At 39.4% G+C, this 22,661-nt stretch overlaps 2 protein-coding genes across 2 annotated transcripts in view; one reads left to right on the top strand and one right to left on the bottom strand.

Moving 5' to 3' along the window:
- The window catches only part of arhgap35a (Rho GTPase activating protein 35a), a 142,149-nt gene extending 139,778 nt beyond the window's left edge, over nucleotides 1-2,371 (bottom strand). The window contains exon 1 of the mRNA XM_043680876.2: nucleotides 1,798-2,371. The gene's annotated coding sequence lies outside the window, so the exon portion shown is untranslated. The remainder of the gene's footprint in view (nucleotides 1-1,797) is intronic.
- A 682-nt stretch (nucleotides 2,372-3,053) lies between these two features.
- The window catches only part of ap2s1 (adaptor related protein complex 2 subunit sigma 1), a 44,040-nt gene continuing 24,432 nt past the window's right edge, over nucleotides 3,054-22,661 (top strand). Inside the window, exons 1-2 of the mRNA XM_043680881.2 lie at nucleotides 3,054-3,212; nucleotides 20,524-20,673. Coding sequence (XP_043536816.1) covers nucleotides 3,210-3,212; nucleotides 20,524-20,673 — 153 coding nt within the window. The 5' untranslated portion in view covers nucleotides 3,054-3,209. The remainder of the gene's footprint in view (nucleotides 3,213-20,523; nucleotides 20,674-22,661) is intronic.

Below are 22,661 nucleotides of genomic sequence, written 5' to 3'. Positions count from 1 at the left end.
GGTAATTTTTTCTGGAGGCGGAAGGGGGAAGAGAGAGAATGGAAGTCAAAAATGACCAAAAAATGATCTACAGGTTAACTGAAAACATAATAACAAAACCATTTATATACAACAATTTAGATTTCATTTTTTAAGTTCCAATTCTATGGCTGTTAACAAGGTCATTCCAGATGCACGAGGCTGACCAGGGAACTTCTGCAGCCTATCCATTCACAGTAGTCATCACAACTGAACCTTGAAGCTCTGCACACACCCATGTTTCGCTGAAAAGCAGCAGTGAAAATACTAACCGAATATCTCTCTGCCTCCCAGAAGGGCAGCTACCATCACAACTAAGGACAGCTCACTCACCACAAACCACGAATCCCGGGCCTAGCTGATTACATTACTTAAGTTCGTAGTTTTGATACTGGTATCTAACACACAGGATTTGCCATTTTATCATGCTGCAATCAATAAAACAGCTCAAAAATTGAGAGGGGTTTTGATACAGTTATTTATGTTATTGTCTCTGACTGCAAATTGGTAAATGATAATCCTGAATTGATCAGCATCAAGAAAAATTATGACTAAATTTGGAAGGGGCTAAATTGCAGTCATTCCATTAAATTTTACTGGGAACATGGTCTTAAAATAATGCAGTTGATAAGCAGATTAAAAGGAACCTTCTTAAAATAAGAGCAGAACTCAATTTCTAATATCACCTCAATTCTAACCTCTTAATGCCTTGTGATACAAGGCGGTGTATCCCTTCACAATAGTTCACTGAATCACGAACATAAACAACTCCCCTCACCCCACCCCATAAAAGTACACTTCAACATAATAAACCAAAAGTCGACCTTTTGGATGCATACCACAAACATGTGCTTCACGCAATGGATACCCAACATGTCAAGACATATTCCACATATATTCAAAAAGGGGGAGGAGAAGGGTTCAGATAGAGTTTGTAGACTTGAAGTCACTGTTTAAATACAGAGTGCACCATGCTCATTAAAAGCAGAAATCACTACATCCGTGAATGTACTATGTTTAATGTCAGCATATACATGCTCCTTAACTGAAGAAAGAAAGAGAGAAACAAACAAACCCACTCACTTTTTTTTTAAAAAAAGCCAAACTATTTTTTCTTCTATTTCAGCTATTAATCCATCTAGATTTTTAGGAATGGAAAACAGAATGAGAATTTAATGTCCAAAATTAATCAATAACACATTATCCAGATACAGTTGTATCTTTATCACTCCTATACAATTTGAGTTAAGTCTTAACACTGGATTGCCTTGAAGGTGCTAAAACTTATTCTGCAAAAAGCATTTAAATAATTCTGTGCTTTATGTTAGAGGTGATAGCAATACATTTATACAATTAAAAATTCAGATTTCAAAAATTAGAACTGCAAAGCACTGAAAAAAAGATACATTTCCTTAACGTTCCTTACAAAATCCTACAAAATGTTAAAACTCATTCTGGGAAGAGAAAGGTGTCATTCATTTCTAAACAACGAAAAACGAAATTAGTTCTTCAACACATTTTGACACATGGCACACTCAGCCACATCAAGTATTCTACCAATTTTTATTCCTTTGGCTGTTCTGAAAATACATGTACGAAACAAAAACTAACAAAAAAAAACCTTGAAATATTTCCAACGAAATAAATGCTTGGATGCCAAAATCAGAGAGAAAGAGCAGGCTTAGAATACAAATTAAGGATCCATTCAACGGGAAGAAAAAAAACTGAGGGTGGAAGCAAAGAGAGAGAGAGGAGAAAGAAAAGAAAATATCTCCCTACCTTAGCTTTCTTTCCACAAGATGAGACAAATAATAGATATAGATTTGTTCCTGGGGATTTTTTTTTTAAATTAATGGTCAGCAGACATCTTGTTTTCCTCAGGAATCACAGGACAGATTTGGAGGAGAGGGAATGTGTGTGGATTAAAGTGATGTTGGTTTTTTTTCCCAACCCTCTCTTTTGCTTTCTCTTTGCTCTCGGTCCTCTTGCAAATCTATGACTGGACAGAAATGGCGGATATTTCTCCCGTACTATTCCCCTTCAACAACTTTTTCTCTCTGCTGCTGCTGGATCCCCCCCAGGAGCAGACATCGTTCATGATGCTTCTCAGGCCGCCATGGAGGCGCACTGATTCGACGGGTCAGGTGATATCTCCTCCTCCAAGGGACAAATATATTTTTCTTTCCTCCTCCTCCCCGATCCTCAAACAATTAGTCAAACATCAACAAAAATCCACCTCCGCACACACCATTCGATAGGCCACGCCTGACTTCCACTCAAAAATGTCGACCAAAAGCCGCTGCCGCCACAAATTTTCCCCTCAAAATAAAAAGAACTGGCCTCACGACAATAAGATTTTTTTTTTCCCCTTCCCCCTCTCTCTTCTTCTCCTTCTCCACCTTCGTAATTTGCCCTCCCAACCAAACTTGCTGGTTTCATTTTTTTTTAAATCACCGCCCTCCCTTTCTTGGTCTCCATTGGTCGGTCTCCACGGAGAGACAGTTTTTATTGCGCTTCCCTCACGTCAATCAGACTCGGGCGTCCACCCAGCACGTTAGGTTGTAGGCCGCCAGCTGCGGGCGGGGAAGAGAGCGGCAGGAAGTGGACGGCGGCGGTGCCGCCGGGCCGGAAGTGGTGCGCGACCCAGGGTGCCGGGAAATGTAGTCTCTTGCCTCCCCAGCTGAGCAAAGCTGTTGCATTATTTAATCCATTCAGCATCGCAATGAATTGCAATGCAATTGTCTTCCTTGGTAGGGGCGACATCCTAATGTCGATGGTCAGTAATAGGCTTGCTTAACATGGCTAGAATCAAGAGACAACTGGAGAGTCATATTCGTTATTTGAAGCGTCGTTTGTGTTTTTTTAAATAACAACATCTTCCGGCAGAAAATATTTCCTTTAACACCCCAAAGGGGGTGCATTGTCATTGATTTGATTATGGTGTACTTGGGAGAGGGGGAGGAGGCGATAGGGAGTGGGTGGAAAGGACTACATTCCCCAGAGTGCCTTGGGGAGGGCTGCGCATGCGTAGTGGCGTGATGCGGGTTCTGACAGTCAGCGGTGACTGAGAGGGAAAAAAAAGTGTCGCCTCTGAAATAAAACATCATATGTCCCGGCAAAAGAAAAGAAATAAACACCCATAAAACACAGTAGTTTATAAGAAGAAAACCACCCCCAAAAGCAGAGTCGTAATGGTAAGTGGTGATATTTCTCATTCCCCCCCCCCCCCCCCCTCCATTTCGAAATGGATTGAATGCAGGATGAGGCCTAACCTGAGCCCAGCTTTGAAGGGTTTTCTGTAAATAATAAAGAGAACACAACTGAACTAACGTAGAGGCTGTTTAATCGTTCAAAAAGTAAAACTTAGCATTCTAATGTTTGCTTGGGTATCTTACAGCAATGGAGGCGAATAATTATCATAAAATAGAGGCCTTGTCGCTTGTTTCTTGCCAAAACCACCCACTGAGTATTTTTATATTGTAACAGTAAAAAGCGGTGTAGATATAATTGAGTTTATGCATTTTTCAAAAGAGCAGGGTTTTTTTAAGGTTGTAACCATAACTGACAGGTTATAACAAGCAGTTTGAACAGGTTTGGGACTCCTTTCTTCAGATAAGAAAAGGGGTTGTGCGACCTGATAAAAGCCTTCATAATTGTGAAAAGTTTTGTCAGGGTAGATGGAGAGAAAGTGGTCCCACTTATTGCTGAGATGAGGTCAAGTGGGCCATATTTAAGTAAGGTGGTCACTATTGGTCCAACAGGAAAGTAGCTTTGCACAGAAACTGGTGGGAATATTGAACTCACTTTCAGGAGAAGGGTCACTGGACCCGAAATGCTAAATTTGATTTTTCTCCACAGATGCTGCTGCGTTTTTCCATCAATGTATGTTTTTGTCACTTTCAAAGGGTTACACCCAAAACATTGATTTCTCTCCCTTCTGATGTTGCCTAGCTTGCTGTGTTCTTCCAGCCTCCTTGCTGTGTTCTTCCAACCTCCAGCTTGTCTACTTTCATAGGCCACAGCTGAGAATAATTAAATGAATTTCAATAAGAACGTGAGGACAAAAGGAATTGAAGGAGATATTGATACATTTAGATGAGAAAGGATTCAATGAGCCTTGAATGGAATGTAAACCCCGAGTATAGTCCTGTTGGGGTGAATGGCCATTATCTGTGTTATGCGTTGCAAGTCCAAAATGAACACAAAATGCTAGAAATACATTAGATTTTGTTTTTAGGGAATGGATTTGTCTAACATGCCCACAATAAAATTGATTTCTTATTGTTTTATTTTGGCTGTGATATTTTAATTATGCCTCCATAAAATAAAGGATAGCTTGCAAATTTGTTTTTCTCCATTTCAAATTTGTGAATCGACTTGAGGGCATCTGAAGAAGACTAGTGAATGTTTTGAGGCTAGACTCCACCTCTGAATTTTAGGACCAAGGAATTGTCTTATCGTTTCCTTCGGATCTCTTATATATCCAGCATATCATGCAAGGAATAAAATAAATTAATGTTTTGGAAGGGAAAGACCAGGATAAGTGAAAAGTTCTAATGCGTACTATTTTCACAAAGAAGCAACAAATTGATTTAATAGCCAAATAATAGATTTGAAAACAGCGTAAAGATGTATAACTAACTTTAAAGCATAGGCAAGGATACCTTCATTCAGGAGACAGGTACATGGAATTTGGAAGGTCAAAAGAATGAGAGTATCCACGAGAATTTGTACTACAAGGAAAAAGGGTGTTGATTCGTTAGGAAGTCTATTCTAATAGACCCAAGTGTTGCCATGAAGGAAACAATGGAGAAACTGTAGGTTCCCTGATCTTCCAGGTAATTCAAACAAGGCAGAAGGATTGAACATATTCTTTTTGTTTGCAGAGAATGGGCCCTTGTATATATGATAGTATGTATTTATGAGCTCAACTGGCAATCTTAAATTGGATTTTGAAAGAACTTGAGAACAATCAGGAGTTCAGCAATTGTTGCCAATTGCAAATTTACAATCGGGAACAATAGATGTTTTGGGATTTGCAATTGCAGTGTGTGATCTGCCTTTTGCAAACCATCAATGGTGCCCCCCAGTCAGCACCATTTTCTCCTGTAGCATATATATTGCTTTGATTATTTGAAATTGGCATTCTTGTGTTTGTTCTGACATGGGTAAGACAAAAAAACCCACAGGAAATGACATCACCACCAGCCCAAGGAAACTCAAACATTTAATACAAAGCGGACTACACCACCAGTGCTTCATTCGGAGGCTCACTGAAGATGTTACCTAGTATGGTGACGAAACATCTGAAAACGAACCTTCCATATCAGTGAGCAAACCTACATCCATTGCACACAAGTTTTCTCATGTTTTATCTACCTCATCTCAGCCTTTCAATATACTTCACTGATCCCTTCGCTCCAATGCACTCCTGAAGTTTCCATTTGAAAACATCTAAATACTTGTCTCAATTATTTCCTGTAATTCATTTTTGTTGCAGTATTGCATTGCTAGCGAAACCAATGTTTATTTCTCATCCCTGATTATACTTGAGAGGGTAATGGTGCGTTGCCATCTTGTGCCACTGCAGTATACATGGTGGAAATACGCTCACACTCTGTTGGAAATGGAGCTGTGAAACTCCTACTGACAATGAGGCAATGGTGTACGTGAGTTGGAGCGGGGGTGTGACTTGAGAGTGAGTGTTGCAGGGTAGTATGCCAGTCGCTCTTGTTTTCCTAGGCAGTAGCAGTCATGGTTTGGAAGATACTGTCTACTGTGCCAATGAAGAACATATAATATTCTTGCTGACATTTCCATTGAGTATAGACGAAAAATGTCAGAGTGAGGATGTTGGAGATCCAAGTATTGAGCCAGTTGGAACTGGAAAGGTTCAGTTATATAATTTAATAGGTATTACATAAAATAGTCACTGGGTGAACTCAAACAGGAATTTAAAATTTGCAGTTCTAGAGCAATAACATTTGGACTAACCAAAGTAAGAGTCAAGTTTTCATATTGAACCTAATGGCTGATTAGTGAAACAGTTCTGCAGAGATGTGCACAGTTAAAGGTACCACATCTATAAGCATGGTGCTGATTAACAGACTGGTAACCAGTCTGTTAATCACCACCATGCTTGTTTGCCTCTGCAAGCATCTTAGCCAACTTCTCCTGTAAATTGAAGTCTATCATTATTATAGGAACAATTTTTCATTTTATTTCCAATACTTTCCTAAAACTGAAAAGTTAGTATTTTTTCCACATGGATTTTCAAACTGTTGATGCATGTGGGCAACCTGCACCTTCCTCTGCTCTTTAGGGATTGTGCAGCTTTTGAATTTCGGTAAAATATTTGATTTTCCTCTATCCATAAGGAAAATATCTTCTTTTTGAGGGATTATCAGAGATCAGGAAGCTACATCTGGGGAATTGTCAGACCTCTTACCTTCACAGTTCATTTGCATTTCTTGAAAAGGCAAAGTAGCCATGATTATAACCTTATTCTCTGCCAGTGTGATGGGACCTTGGCAAAGGGGTGATATGTGGTTGATCTGTATATATGCTTCTTCTGTCCCATGCTGCATATATAGTCAGCTGGAATATCCACATTGCCTTGAAATTATTGCCCTCAGATTTCTTCTTGTTTCTCGGGGAAGTTCTGCATTTTCTTCTGCCCAGTTACAAACATTAAGAATAAATTTGACTTCATCCTAGGCCCAATTTGTCTTCAAGTGGATGTGGTCATACAGTGTTTGATATGCCTGGTACCTGGGATGACGGAATTATCCTATAATGAGATGTTATGGGGAATTGGTCTGTATTCCCTAGAGTTTAGAATAACAAGTGATGATCTTGTTGTAGTATATGTAATTCTTTAGGGTTAAAACAACAGAGATGCTGGGAGGCTATTGCCCTAACCGGGAATTTTGGCGATCATAAACTCAGAATAATGAGGCAACTATTTACAAAAATAAAGAAATTTCTTCAATCAGTGGACTATTAATATTTGAAATTCTGTTCCCAAGAGAGCTGAAGGTGTGAAGTAGTTGAGTACATTCAAGACAGAGATGTTTAGACTTCTGGAATTTAAGGGAGAAGCGAATGTGGGAGTTATCAGTCATGATTTTATGCACTGTACCTGCATGGACTGTGAAAGACCACAAGGTAATCATCATCTCCTCAGGATAGATTAGAAGATGGACAGCATCAAACACCCATGTTCCATAAATTAGTGAATGCTTAATAAAAGCAGTTCAGTAATCCTTTCTTGAGACAATTGAATTGAAGAGGACGTGTGCAATGCAATGGGGATTTAATGGATAGCTCTTTCAAACAGCCAGCATAGGCACAATCACTGAATGGCCTCCTTCTGTGGTGTATGGCTGAATTACATGTTTTGATTTGCACATGGTGGTGAATAATCCTGGAACCCCCTACTCTCGTAAACCTCTTAAAGGATTGTGATTCATTCATGGGATTTGAGTATCACTGGCTGGACAGTATTTATTGACTATGCCCAGTCGCCCTTTCTCTGGTGGTGAGCAGCTCTCTAGAACTGCTGTATCCATTGAGTGTAGGCACAACTGCAGTGCTGTTAGGGAGGCATTTAGCTCCACAATATTGTCAAGTCTGCCTTGGGGTTGCATTTGTTGATAAACTGTCAATATTTTTCAGGTTGGAGTATAAATTTTATTTGTATAGCTGAAGTCATTTTGAATAAATTCAATTGTTTTACTTGAATTTATTTTGAATTTGCACTGGGAATGTACATGTTGTAAATTATGCCCATTTTCACCATATACTTCAACAGCTTGGGTAACTCTATATTCCAGAATGATTTGGGATTATCTCTAATGTAATACCTCATTGTATTTTCATTTCCAAATACAAGTGTAAGTCTTGCTCAGTCTAATATAATTTAAGTATTCTAGTTCCAGGCTAAAAATGGTGAGGTTCACCCTTGTTTCCAAAGCATAAGAGCACAAAGCTGACTGTTAGTCAATAGAATCATGGAAAGGGGATGCCATAGAAGTATCCTGCTGAGGTCATAGCTGATGCAGAATCATCTGGGACAGTTGATGCTGGATTTTAAAAACGAAAAAGCATTATGTTCACACCTCTTAACCTGATTCTTAAAAAAAAAAGTACACTAAATTAAATATTGCTATGTCTTTATTTCTGAAATTTAGAAATGGACTGTTAATTCATTTATTCCAAAAGTGGGTGGAAATAATTTTAAAAGTTTTAACTAAAATGGGATCCATTTCCAGGGCTATTTTTTTAAGGATGTTGTTGCTTTTCCTGAGGATTTCCTAGTTTTAAACAGTGTTCTCCCACCCTACATTACCAACCACCAGCCTAATTAGAGACTTCAGCAGCATTGTGTCCTGGGCCCCTGAGTTAGCAGACAGGACTTCCTGATCAGTGCCAACACTTAATGGAAATATTTGAATGGAAAGAAGAGCTGGCTAATGCTTTTACTTAAAAATGAAGGACCTAAGCTGTTATCCAATTCTTGTACTTGCAAATGTGTAAACTTTTTTTTTTCAGCATAGCCAAAACCGAATGCCATGTTGAATTAACCAATTCAGAATAATCAAATATTGTAGTTGTTGACAGCAGCACAGTTATTCTTTAAATGAATGTTATGGGTGTTTAGTGTGTTGTTACTTTTGGCCAAATGAATTTTAGAGTTGTAGAATCCTAGAGTTATACAACACAGAAGCAGACCCTTCGGTCCATCTTGTCCATGCCAACCAGATATCTTATATAAATCTTACATGGATCACAGAATCTTACATGGATTCATGCAGTTTTTGAGCAAAATAAAATGTAATTTTCAGTTTGTACATTTATCAGAAAACAAACAGTCAGTATCAGCAATCAAGTGGGAATGCAGAACAGACTGATTGATTGTAATCTGGCAGTTAAAGGGTGATTTACCAGGTTGGACTTTATGATGGATCTACAAAATTATTGTGCTTGAATGTTTTTAAACAATGAGATGTTACCAAAACTTCTCAGCTTGCACCTCACCAGGGCAAACATAAGAATTTAAAATTTCCACTGAGTAGTTTACCATGGAGAAAACAGTAGAGTGGGTTTCCTATGCTTCTGGATCATTAAAAAAAATGCAAGACTTGAATGTATTCATTTTGCTTGCATTAAATGGATCCCTGAGTATGAATGCATTTTCTTCTAGCAAGCCGAAATGAGCCATATAACAGGCCTGACTCATTTTAATTTGGTTGTTTATATAGTTGTTAGCACACTCAGGGTTGTTGAGCAAGTGCTGCCCATTCATGCAATCACTTTGAATAAAAGATTGGGTTTGACAAGTTCAGGATGGTTGAATACTACCTGGAGTCTGCCTGTTCCAAAGAACCAAAAGGAGGTGATTCAACTGGCCAATCATTGGGACAAGCAGCCTTTGTACCCAGAATTATACTCACATTGAAATGTATGCGTGATAACACTGAATTATGTGGTAGGCAGAGTTATGTTTTGAACTGATATCAGCATCCTATTGATGGAAGACAACATTTGCATTGCCACTGCATTGTAACAGCTTTAAGCAGCTTGCTTAACCAGTTGTTCAAATAATAAGAGAAAAACCCAGTGATCAGAATTGAATATCAGGATGTCGAGGTGCTTAATCTAAAAACTTCCACTTCAACCTAAACAATTATTCTCAAGCCCAATCAGAAAGATGTCACACAATTTATGTGGATAGATAGTGAAAGCTTCATATGGAAATAATTTTTTAATAAAGTTAACAGCATAATGCCTTTCTACCTTGAGAATGAAAACATGAGGTGATAGAAGTAATGCTTCAGCTACACAAAGCACCCAGTTAAGTCACACATAGGTGTACCAGAATGACTTTTGCACTCTAAGGGTTAAAGTACAAGAAATCTCAAAATCGAGTGCTGTTTTCCGCAGGACTTAGAACACCAGTAAAGGAGTGTTTTGATCACAACTGTCAAGTTTTTTAGGATGAAACAGATGGTTCTCTACTAGTTAGGGAGTTGGGAGCAAGAAGATAAAGTTTAAAAATTAGAGCCAGACCTTTCAGGCCTGAAATTAGGAAACACTACTGAACAGTAGAAATTTGGAACTCTTCCATCAAATTGATGTGAGATCAGTTGTTAATTTTGAATAACAGTGAAAGAATTTTGTTCACCAAAAGTATTGAAGGACTTTGGCAAAGGTATAGCTTAGAGTTCAGTTGCAGATCAGCCATGACCTTTATTGACTGGTAGATCAGGTTAAAGGGCTAAAAGGCTTACTCATGTTTGTGTGTTGTGGCAGTTATATATTTTTTTTTAAATCCTAAACATTGCGAAATAAATTTTTCTTATGCTGTGAATAAACCACCCAGCCACTTACATAATTATTAAAATTAAACTTAGGCAAATTAGGTGCATTCGGGCTAAGACAAAGTGACGTCTTAAATGATGAACTAAAATCCAATCCATTGAAAAATGTTTAAGTAATGACAGTGTTCAGGCATGTATTATCTTAATCTGTAGAATGTTGCACTTAATTAGACACTAAATTCTGAACACCCACAAAGTATTTTACCTAAGGGATTTGAAAGAATAGGGTGTGTGTATGTGCAGTTATTTTGTTTAGGGAGAAGGGTGGGGTTAGTGTCATGTTCAATTAAATATTTCTTTTGAACATGTACTTTTTCCTTAATCTTGTTACAAATGATTAAGAGCATTTCTCAGAGGATTAACCAGCAGGTCCAAGCAATGCAAAATGTATATGTTCATGTTAAAAGGGACAGATGTTGAAATTTTATCACCTCTTTCTTGCTGGATAAGGATATGAAGAGAAACTGACCAAAGGTGGATAAATGTGGAACAATGTAATATTGGTTAGCAGAACCCCAAGAGCCCGAATGGCTCAATCCTATCACTCCTGCTGGTCACAAGTATACGAGTTGCAGAAGTATCAAAATGATTGAAGTCAGAAGTACGAATCTTGACTGATTTCTTCCCACTTCCATGCTGTAGCCAATTATTGCAATGTTACTGCTGACGTGAAATCTTGGGTATTGCATGCAAATGATTGAATTGGAATAGGACTCACTCTAATACAATCTCTGCCTGAAGGGATTACATTCAAAGCTTGTGTGGGGAGGATACTGGAATTCCAACGACATGTTGCTTAATGAATTGTATGGCCAAAGTGTTGTAAGAGTGAGTATGATGTTGAAAGTGGCTGTTGCAAGTTGAAAACGTTGTCTAAAACCCATGTCCCAAGAATGTGTTTGCTTTGAATATCTCAAAACTAGAGATGAAGAAGATGACAGACAACATCTGGGATAATTGCCTATTACAGTTCAGAACCTCCAGTAGGTGAGGAAACTGGGTTGAAAAACACTCCTAATAAATTCATCTCGCTTTCTATATTTATTTTAAAACTTCACTTGGAGGCAATAGATAGCAAGCAGTGGATTGAAGCCCATATTCTAATATTGGGGTTCAGGCAAAGGTTATAAATAATTTGCAGTTCACTGTGCATTTTAATCCCTCAGTCTGATTAAAGCCCTGAGCTCACTCTGTTATTGGACACCCTTGACTTATAATTATTTCCAGATATCCATTAGTTTCTATATAACACATTCCAGCTCAACTTGTTCTTCATGATTAGAAGGGTGGAGTGCAGTGAATGCTATAGACACAAATAGTTTGCTGATGTAACCTGTTCTCCAGCAGCAGAATACCAGAAAGGCAGCAGGTGGCCTTTGGGTGAGGAAGTAAACATAAGCAATTGTGAAATATATTAGAGCAGTATCTCTCTATTTTTCTCCCCATTGTGACCCTTTTTGTTTGAGGCTTGAAAATTGCCATGATCCCAGACCAGGGAAGGCTGGCATTTGGGAGATGATATTTAGAACTGCAAGGATTTTAAGGGAAGAAGTACCTGGCTTTCTACTGGAGTTTTCAGGATAGGGGTAGGCCTCAAAGATGAACCATTTTGGCACATGCATGGCAGCTATTGCTGGCTTGGAGCCTGTAACCCCAAAACTCTGGCTCATAATCCTGATGGGGTTGCAGTACCACTTTGGGAAACCCTGTATTAGAGCAAATCTTGATATGTCTTGGTAACAAAAAAGAGTTTTCATTCTGAATTGCATACTCGTTGATATTTTTCTGTCTGTGAGAGATGATGATGTGCAGCAAATTCACTGGGGGGGATAGTTTCTTAAGGTGAACTTTTGCTGATTGGTGAAGAGACCAATGAAGAGAGACAAGCTCTGCTGCAAGAGCCTCATATAAAATGGTTATTGGGTGTTGCTGTAGATGGTTGTTTTTACCATGCCTATGTGACCACTGATCATCATGGTGGCAGCTGCTCGCCCACAGGTGATGTTCCCATTCCCTTCTATCATTAGTTAGTATCTCCCAGGTATGAAATTATTACTTAGGGGTCTTCATTGCCATGCTTGTGAGCATCAATGAAGCAGACATTAGGTGTCCTTTTGGGTTTTTGGCTCATTGCCATCCAAACGTTCTTGGAAATTCTAAATTTGAAAAGCACTTGAATTGTAAAGGAAAACAAATGATGCCAAAAGTTTGTGTTGGCTGAAGAAGAGAAAACTGTGTCACTCTTACAAACCTGTAATCACTGATAGGCATGTGCCTCCATTTCTACTGCCCTTGTCATGTTATCAGCAAATAGCCAAATTTTGTAATACACAGGAACCTGGATTATCTGATGACGTGGGTAGGAAGTATTTCATTCAGTTAATTGAATTCGGGAGAATCGAAAGCTGCATAACATGGTTTAGCCAAGCATCGGGATCTTAGGATCTTGCTGTATAGTCCAATATTCAGATAATCTAGGTTGCTCTGTAATTATATGGAAAACAGGTCAAAGGCAGGTTGTAGACAAACTGATATCACAGTAAGAATATCTGGAGTTAGCCAGAAAAATGCTGCAGTCAGTATGAATAGATATCAATATATGTCTTAATTTGTCCTGCCTTAAGTTAGCGATTTGAGTCAAGTGAACAGTTGAGACCATTTTTGCTCTCAAGGCGAAGGACCAACCATTATTACAGGTCCTGATCATCATCCATTATCTGTTACTCACAGGTGGACATCAGAGGAGTACAAGATTTGACTCATTTGTGATAAAACAGCTTGCTGTCTCCACTCTTTTATTAACTAATTGCCACTGAGATGTGGTGGAGGGCTATGTGAAACTTAAACTGTTAACCTAATGAACCAATGGAAATGATAGCCATTACAAATGTGTGTCTATAGGATAACATGATAGATTGAGACCTGAATATTAAAGGGTATATGATATTTAGGAAGGTTAAAAAGCTAGGAAAAGGTGGAGGAGTAGCTCTGTTAACTACTACTGGTACTAGCTCAACAGAGAAGGATGACCTAAATTCAGAAAACCAGGATATAAAAGTGATTTTTATAGAGATGAGAAATGACAAAGGCATTATGTCTTGTGGGAGTGGTGTGCAGGCCACCTAACATTCTTATGTTAAGATGGAACATAAAGGAGGGAATTATGGGAAGTTGTCAGAAAGATATGGTGATGATCATGAGTGATCTTAATCTAAAGTTATACTAGAAAAATCAGATGGGCAATGGTAATGTAGATATGGATTAATTAATGATAACAGAGTGAAGACACAGCTAGGTTCAGCAACCATAATGAGATTGAATTTTAAGTTAGTTTGAGGGGGAGAGGAGTGGGTCTGAGACTACTTTTTAACATTTAAATGAGGGCAGTTGTAAGGACATGAAAGCAAAGTGAACACTAGTTTTCTTGTTCAGGGAAGGATGTAAATGCATTGGAATTAATCCAGAGAAGGTTTACCAGACTAATACCTGGAATGGTTGAGCTGGCTTATTGGGAAAGTTTGGATGTGCTAAGCTTATAACCGCTGAAGTTGAAACACTTGATGGCTCTTGACAGGATGATGTGGAAAGGATGTTTTCTCTTGTGGAAGAACGTACAACTAAGGATCGCTATTTGAAAATAAGGAGTTGCCTATTTAAGAAAGGATAAAGTGAGATTTTCTTTTTTTCCGAGGGCTGCGAGTCTTTGAAATTCCCCTCCACAAAAGATGGTGGAAGCAGAGTGCTTGAATATTTTAAGGCAGAGTTAGACAGATGCTCGATAAGCAAGAAGGTGAAAGGATATTGGGAGGAGGCAGGAACATTAAGTAATCAAATCAGCTGTGACCTGACTGAATGGCAGAGCAGGCCCATGGAGCCAAATGGCCCACTCCTGCTCATAAATGATATTTGCATATCAATGTCCAAAACATGATCTATTTATAACAAGGGCTTGTGTTTAGATGGTGCCTTAAAGATAATGGGTTGAGGCTTCCATTTTAGTGGCAAAGTGAGAGTTCCATCAGTTTTTGGAGGGATTCTTGCAATGAGACCCTGCAAGGTTTCTTGCTTTATCTGATAAAACATGCCTCATTAACTAGCTACCACACCCCAGTGATATCCTTTGTCTTACTATGCACTGTTCTTGGAACAAGTTGCCATCGGATATCTGCTTTAAAAAAAAACGAATGTCTCTTGTACCTGCATCTTCTTTAAAAGCCTGTTGTGCATGTGAACAATAACTCAGTCTAGAGTGTCCTGTAGTTTGTTTGGAGGTATACACAGCAATGGAGGAAGAAAGTCAATGACCTTCCCCACTTTGCCAGTGTAAGAAGGCTATTCTACATGGAGTATCCTCCACTTCATTAAGAAGGGCATGGAGTATAAGAGCAAAGAGGTGATAGTGTACTTGTGTGAAATGTTTATTAGACAGTAGCTGAAATATTGTACATAGCTTTGGGTGCCACATTATAGGATGGATGTGAAAACATTGGAGAGAGTGTAAAAGTGGTTTACAGGAATGAGAAACTTTTTTGAGGATAGATTGAACAAGTTGAGATTGCTCTTGGAGAGAGAAGACTGAGAGGAGATCTGAAGTTTGAACGGGCTGCCCAGAGTATAGAGAGAGAAACTGTTACCATTTGCAAAAAGAACAAGAGAGTGTAGATTTAAAATACTGTGCAAAAGAAGCATAGTTGAAGTGAGGAAAGACATTTTCATTTGATGAGTAGTAAAGGTATGGAATGCACTGCCTGGAAGTGTGGTGGAGGCAGATTGAGTTGAGGCTTTAAAGAGGGTATTGAGTGATTATTTGGATGAAAATAATGTTGGAAGGGTATGGGGAAAAGCAGGAGATTGGCACAAACTAATGATACCCATTTAACTTAATCCTGTGCAGGCATGATGAGCTGAAATGCCCTCCTTCTGTGCTGTAGCACTTCTGTGATGTGCCAGAATCTTCTCTCCAATTCCTCACACTCATTCTAACCCTGCTATGGCAACCATCCCCCACCAACGCTCATACTTCAGCACTTTCGCCATAGGTTACAACATTTTCCTCACTCACTCTCACCCCACCATCCCTGTCAGTGCTTACTCTGCATGTCCTCTGCATCACTTCCTCACTTGCTAGGATGCTTCCTCAGCATTTCAGTGGCCACCCACTTTCATCTCCCTTAATACCTACCTCTCTCTCACTCCAGGAGGAAAACAGTGGAGCAGAAAGAGTCAAGATGGGTGGAAGCCATTTAGTTTCTCTCTCCATCCTGCCTCTGATCACCCTGGCTGGCTGGCTGACTATTACCAAGCCTCTGAACTGGTATCAGATGGTGCCACTAACTTACTATGTCAGCACACCATATGAAGGCTATCTCCTTTGACTTGACTGAGGACTGCTGCCGACCCTGTCAAGCTTCTTGCCTTTGTGTCTGCGCTAAACAGCAAAAAAATGAGCTTCGTATATCTGGCTGAGGGGCAAACCACAAAAGAGCAAGGTGAGGCAAAGGTGAGGTATGCTGTGAGCATCCAGGTAGACACAGTGAATGAGAGCTATGACAGCAAGAAAATAGGCCTGAGCCTTGTCCAATCCATGAGCTTGTTGTGTGACCCTGAGTTCAGTGTGTGCCTGTGGCAGCCCTTACAATGATAGTCACCAGTGCAGCATTAAAATGCAGAAGTGTGGTATAAGATGTGCCATGAGGATTCTTGGAAGTAATTCCATGTTGAATACTTGACATTTACCTTGTTCAAAATGTTTGGTAAAGTATGAGGCTGAATATAAATGAGTTGAGTTGTGGCAATCAAAAGGCATTTTAAAAAAAACTATTATCTCCTTAATTGGCAACATACCGCTATCAATAAGAGACTGGCCTCACCATTTAGAGAAAGCATAAAAGATACAGCAAGATGTATCTTACATCAAGATCAGCCTCACTGAGTATCTTGTCTGATTCTGCCACAAATCTCACCATAGCTCATGTCACTCAGACCCCTGTAAGATTCCACCCAATAAAACAATCTAAAGTGCTTCAACATAGGCATCAAACCCATCAAGTCAGATTTGAACAAAACAGTTGGGTTTTAAGGAATACAAGAAGAAAAGAGGCAAAAAAGGTTTAGGGGTCAAATTCCAGAGCCCTGTGCTTTGGCAGCTAAAGTGCAGGTTCCAAATATGAAGCAGTTACAATTGGGGATACTCAAAAGGCTAGAATCCAAGGAGCGTCAACTGGACTTTTAACTCCTGGCCTCATGTTAGAATGATTTATCAAGCTCCTGAAGGTGTCATCAGAGATGAATTTACATATTTAAATTGAACTCTGCACCATCTTTGGGAGGTGTCCTTGCTGCCTGTAATAGTACAACCAGATCAGGGCAGGGCAGAGTAAGACTGGTTAAGTCTCCTGTTTTCCAGCTTACCTACCCAATATCTCTTTATTGCAAGTTGAAATTAAAGTCACTTTTTCTTCTCATAAAATAATGAATAATCAGTCATCCTTTCAAAGACTTGTTTCAAAGATCAATGGAATTTTTCTGGATTACAGTTATATCTGATCAAAAATGTCTACCTTCGAGTTGAAACATTCCTTTACCTTTGACCTTCTGGGACTATCATATTTCCTATTAAGAATTTTGAGAGCGGAATAAATACAGACTTTAAACTTGCTTATCTTGTATGAGTGTAAAAATATGTTTAAGGAGTGTTAGTCTGCTTCACTGGTGGCCTCCATCAATTTCAAATTGAACTCTATATGGACCTGGCACCCAAAGATACAAGTAAACATTTGCGAATGCAGGGACTTCTGCCTGTATGTTGTTTATTAACCAAATTCAATAATCGGTCAAGGCCATACAGTAGGATCTCATTAGGGATAGAATGAGGAGAGATTGTGAATGAAGTGGTCAGTAGGTTTGTGCACATTTTTGCTTTGCTTTCTGCAAGAGAGAAACCTTTGAGAGGTGAGGAGCTCCCCCAGTTTTAATATTCTGAGAAAGAATAGCCCTGAAACCTTGCGCACCAAAGCTAGCCACTCCTTTAAGTTGATCTGGTACAGCTAAGATACTGGCATCTACCCGACAATGTGGAAGATTGCCCAGCTGTGTCCTATCTACAAAGACCAGAAGAAATATCACTCAACCATTTATCGGCCTCCTCCCAAGCATCAGTAAAGCGATGGAAAGAATCAAAAATAGTTCCATCAAGCAACCTTGATTCACTATCAATTGTTCCTTTCCGATTCCACTGGAAGCATACGGTTCTGAAATTTATTGTAGTCTTAGTCCGCAAGTGGGCACTGAATACTAGAAGAGGGGTGTAAGTAACTGTCTCCAACATTAAGACAGTTTTTAACTGGAAATGGTGATGAGGAAGACCAGCAAAATTAATGTAAGGGGCATCAAAGGTTAAATAAGCTGCCTGGTACAAAAAGGCATGGTCATAGTTGTCAAAGGCATGTCGTCATTGTCCCAGGAATTCACTAAGTGTTTCTCGGGGAGGTATCCTCAGCCCAAGCATCTTCAGCTGCTTCCTTGATGACTTTCCCTCTCTCAAAAGGTAAGGAGGGTTATCCATGATCAATTCTGTAATATTCAGCTTGATCAGCAATGTCTAATAACAAGGTAAGAAATACCTGTCTAAATCAAGACTAGGGAAATCTGAAAATTAGGAGAAAGTGAGGACTGCAGATGCTGGAGATCGGAGTCAGAGTGTGATGCTGGAAAAGCACAGTTGGTCAGGCAGATCCCAGAGGCAGGAGAATCGATGTTTCAGGCATAAGCCATTCATCAGGACTTCCTGAGTGGATCACGTCTTAATCCTTGAACAATGTCAGAATTTTCTTTTAATTAGCTTGAGTCGGAAACAGAGCAGTAAGTCTTGATACCAACATAGTACAGATTCAGACAGAAGGCAGTGCACATGAGCTGGTTGCTTAGGGAAGCTCAAAGGTGTTGAAAGATGTTGCTGCATTTTGGAAAGGCAAATCAGGGCGGGATTTAAACGCTTAATGGTAAGGTCCTGGGGAGTGTTGCTGAACAAAGAGACCTTGGAGTGCAGGTTCATAGTTCCTTGAAAATGGAGTCGCAGATAGACAAAATAATGAAGAAGGCATTTAGTATGCTTGCTTTTATTGGTCAGTGCAGTCATTCTGTTATAACACGTGTTTCATCAATGCAAATTCGCTGTAACTCGATTGGCGAATTGGGGACGCTGTTTCTACAGCACAAACTTTTAAAACATGTGTTGGCTGTAATACGATTACAGCGCCAACACTTTAAGCACTGTTTATAAAGTGTGATTTTTCAATAATGTAGGGTTGCAGAAGAATTTATTGTATAGGAGTTGGGAGGTCATGTTGTGGCTATATGGGACATTGGCTAGGCCTCTTTTGGAATACTGCATTCAATTCTGGTTTCCCTGTTATAGAAAGGATGTTGTGAAACTTGAAAAGATTTAAAAGGATGTTGGTGGGGTTAAAGGTTTGAGCTGTAGAGAGAGGCTGGAGCTATTTTCCTTCGAGCATCGGAGGCTGAGGGGTGATCTTTTAGAGGTTTATAAAATCATGAGGGGCATGGTTAGGGTGAATAGACCCAAGGTCTTTTCCCTCGGGTGGGGCTGTCCAGAACTAGAGGGTACAGGTTTAAGGTGAAAAGGGAAAGATATAAAAAGGGACATAAGGGGCAACTTTTTTACACAGTGGGCGGTGTGTTTATGTAATGAGCTGCCAGAGGAAGTGGTGGAGGCAGGTACAATTACAATATTTAAATGGCATCTGGATGGGTATATGAATAGGAAGGATTTAGAGGGATATGAGCTAAATGCCGGCAAATGAGACTAAGTTAGGATATCTGGTCAGCATGGACGAGTTGGACCAAAGAGTCTGTTTCCATGCTGTACAGCTGTATGACTATGATGTTCTGATCCTGTATTGACAAAAAAAGGAAAACTTAAGCCAAGGATTCATGTTCTTTTAGTTGTATCCTGTCCAGTTGTGAAGAGTCGCTCAAAAAGCCTTCTCATTGTGTACATGTATATGTGATATGCCCATTTGATGCTTGAGCCATATACTTCCTTTCAATGTGAGAAACTCTCTCAATTGTCCTTAGTTGTATAGATCCAAGCCAACTAGAAATTCAATTCTGACACAATTCCAAAGGGCAGCTTGAAAGAATTAGTCAACCAGTTGTCAACGCTGTTACCTCCATATCATCTTTTGAAAACCAATTTATGAGGTGTATGCTAATTTAAATAAAAACATTGGACAGCTGGTTGCACTTTTCCAAACAATTATTGGAAATGTTGTGCTCGAGTGAATTCAGCACAACCTCCAACTGTTAGAATATATTAAACCCAGCTCAATGGAACACTTTTATCCTTGTTCGTCTAATGAAAATCCACTAGGCATGGTTTGGAAATATTAGTGATGGGACGTTTGCTACTTGCAATTTATACACCTAATTCCTTACTGCTTTCCTTCAAATCCTATAAAGATTCTGCTAGACCATGAAGGTTAACAACATTCTCGGTTTGAACTCTCGTCTGAGCTATTATGGTTAATTCCAAACAGTGCACGTAGCTTCATTTTGGTTAGATACGCCTGGATGAGGAATGGAAGTGTTTATTTTGTTCTTCCATGCTCAATTGCTATCCAGTGATATCGGTTACAGACAGTATCATTCTCCATTGGAGGGCACCTCTAGATTAATAGCCCAATTACACACACTGTCTAATGGTTCACATCAGGTTATGGACACCCAAGGAATGAGACCACGGAATGTGTTGGCAGCTGCTTGAGAGGAGAAAGGAGGAAGATAAAGAACATAGGGCTCATCGAGCAGTGAGATATGAGTTCTGTTTCCCCAACTCGATTGAGTTGCCAACATAACTAATCTCCTGTGAGTCTGGATCAACAAAACGCTAGTACAGGCTGGGGGACAATTTGTTTACTGGGCCTTGCAGCCAGATATGTTGCACAAACAAAATGGAGGGGAGCATACATTCCAAAGTAATAAAGAGTAAAAAGGTTTCATTGGTATTTCTCATGTAAGGTTGCTGTAAAATTTTCCCATGGGCACTAATTCAGTCAAAAAGATGACACCACTTCAGTTCACCAGTTTACTTTTCTCTCTTTAGATCCGTTTCATTCTTATTCAGAACCGTGCTGGGAAAACCCGCTTGGCAAAGTGGTATATGCAGTTTGATGATGATGAGAAACAGAAGCTCATTGAGGAGGTTCATGCAGTGGTGACCGTTCGTGATGCCAAACACACCAACTTTGTGGAGGTACGGTATGGCTTCAGGATTTTTGAAGCTGCTGTGATCAAGTTATTGTGGTTCTTCATCTATAACTGAATTTGGTACTTGGCTTCGGTGCACTCCCTCTGAGATATGTGTCACTCCCTCCCTGTGGTACAACATTATTGAACACGTGCACGTTGATAGTCAAGCTTCCATTAACTGCCATTAGTAAATCTGGACTAAGAAAAGGATAAATTGACTCAAGGGCTTTCCTCTGATTGTTGGAAAACATTTATAAATATTAGATAACTCGATGATCAGCCTCATTTGTGATGTTCTCTCATTTGAATAGCATATTAATAACTGAAATTCTGCTGTCACACATAAAGTATAGTCACTTAGATGGGTGATTACTTTTGTTTCCACCTTTCTGACAGTGGGTATTTGCTACAAAATGGTACCCATCATTATAAAATGCTTTGGAGAGTGATCAGAAAAGGAACCACAACATAAAAATATGGATTACGTAGCTGAAGTGGGGTGCAGGGGTGATGGCTGTAATTGATGCTTTTTCTTGTACAATAAGCCAAGTTCCTTGTTTCAGCTATGTAACTGGAGGCTGAATTTTCAACAGTTAAGGAGGTAAGGATGTTCTCCAAAAATTGCTCCCAAATGCATCAACCCTATGGGTTAGCAAGGCATTTTTTTTTTTAAAAAAAGGCACTGTTCATAATGTTATGACATTCCAAAGCCCTTTACAACCATTGAAATAATTCTGAAGTATAGTCACTGTAGAAAATGTGGCAGTCAACTTGATATAAAAGATAATCTGACCACCCTATTGGTATTGGATGATGTATCATCACAGAGTGATAAAGCAGATAAACTCTAATTCAAAATAGTATTTGAGAAACTAGTATATTGAAAGAAAAGTGCAAACCATGAGTGTTTTTGCTGAATGAAAGATTAAGTCTTCTTTGACAGCACCTCCCAAATTCATAATCCCGACAACAGAATGCAGTGTTTCCAAACTTTTCCTCTCAGTGATCAAATTGTGAGTGACCCCCATCTGAGACCAGGAAACTGTTAAAGCAGAAGCACAGTTGTTATAACTGTCAGAGTTCCATAGCAGTCGTTACTGCCTCAGAGTTTACCATCCCACAATTCCAGCTTGCTAGCCCACTTGGACTCCTGACCCCCGTGTTGCGAAACCCTCCACCAGAAGGACAAAGGTGGTAAATATATGAAAACAAGCACCTGCAAGCTCCTCTTCAAGCCATATACCACCCTGACATGGGAATAGATTGGCATTTCTTCGCTGTCACTGGGTCAAATTCTCAAACTTTCTTCATCACTGTGAGTGTACTTACACTAAATATGTGAGTCCACCATCAGTACTTAAAGGAACAGTTAGAATAGTCAATACATGCTGACTCAGCCACACATGCCCACATCCCATTAATGAATAAACTGAAAGGTACATAATTGCAGCTTGTGATTTGTAAAGGTTCCATCCAAAAAAAATGTACATATTGGCTATGTCTCACTAGAGTCAAATCAGGATTGTTCAAACGTCACTACTCTATATGTACAAAGATACATGTAAACAAGTGTTACTGTTTAAGGGAGGTTTCTCATGTTAGCTGTGCCAGATGTTAGCCCCTATTTAAAATGTGAAGCTTTCGGCTGTGACTGGATGTTCAGACACAGATGTCTGTTAGGAATTTGTAAAAACATCAGCTTTGGGAATCCTTAAATAGGAAGGTGAGATTAAAATTCCTTAGAGTCTCACATTTTGAAGCTGAATGTAGTTCAATCTTTATTATCTAGAACCTCTTCCCTATTGTGATGGCGCTATGGCTTTAAGAGGTGAGTCATCGAGCTGTACAGCATGCGAATAGACCCTTTGGTCCAACTCATCCATGCTGACCATTAATCTAGTCCCATTTTCAGTATTTAGCCCATATCCCTCTAAACCTTTCCTATTCGTATATCCATCCAGATGTTGTCCTGTTTGTTTTTTAAAGAAAGGT

This window comes from Chiloscyllium plagiosum, unplaced genomic scaffold (assembly GCF_037043375.1).
Source record: "Chiloscyllium plagiosum isolate Xiang-an unplaced genomic scaffold, Cpla_swu_hap1 HiC_scaffold_47, whole genome shotgun sequence".
Classification (NCBI taxonomy): Eukaryota; Metazoa; Chordata; class Chondrichthyes; order Orectolobiformes; family Hemiscylliidae; genus Chiloscyllium; species Chiloscyllium plagiosum.
The sequence above is the reverse complement of the archived record's forward strand: the minus strand, read 5'-3'. Positions and strand labels throughout refer to the sequence as shown.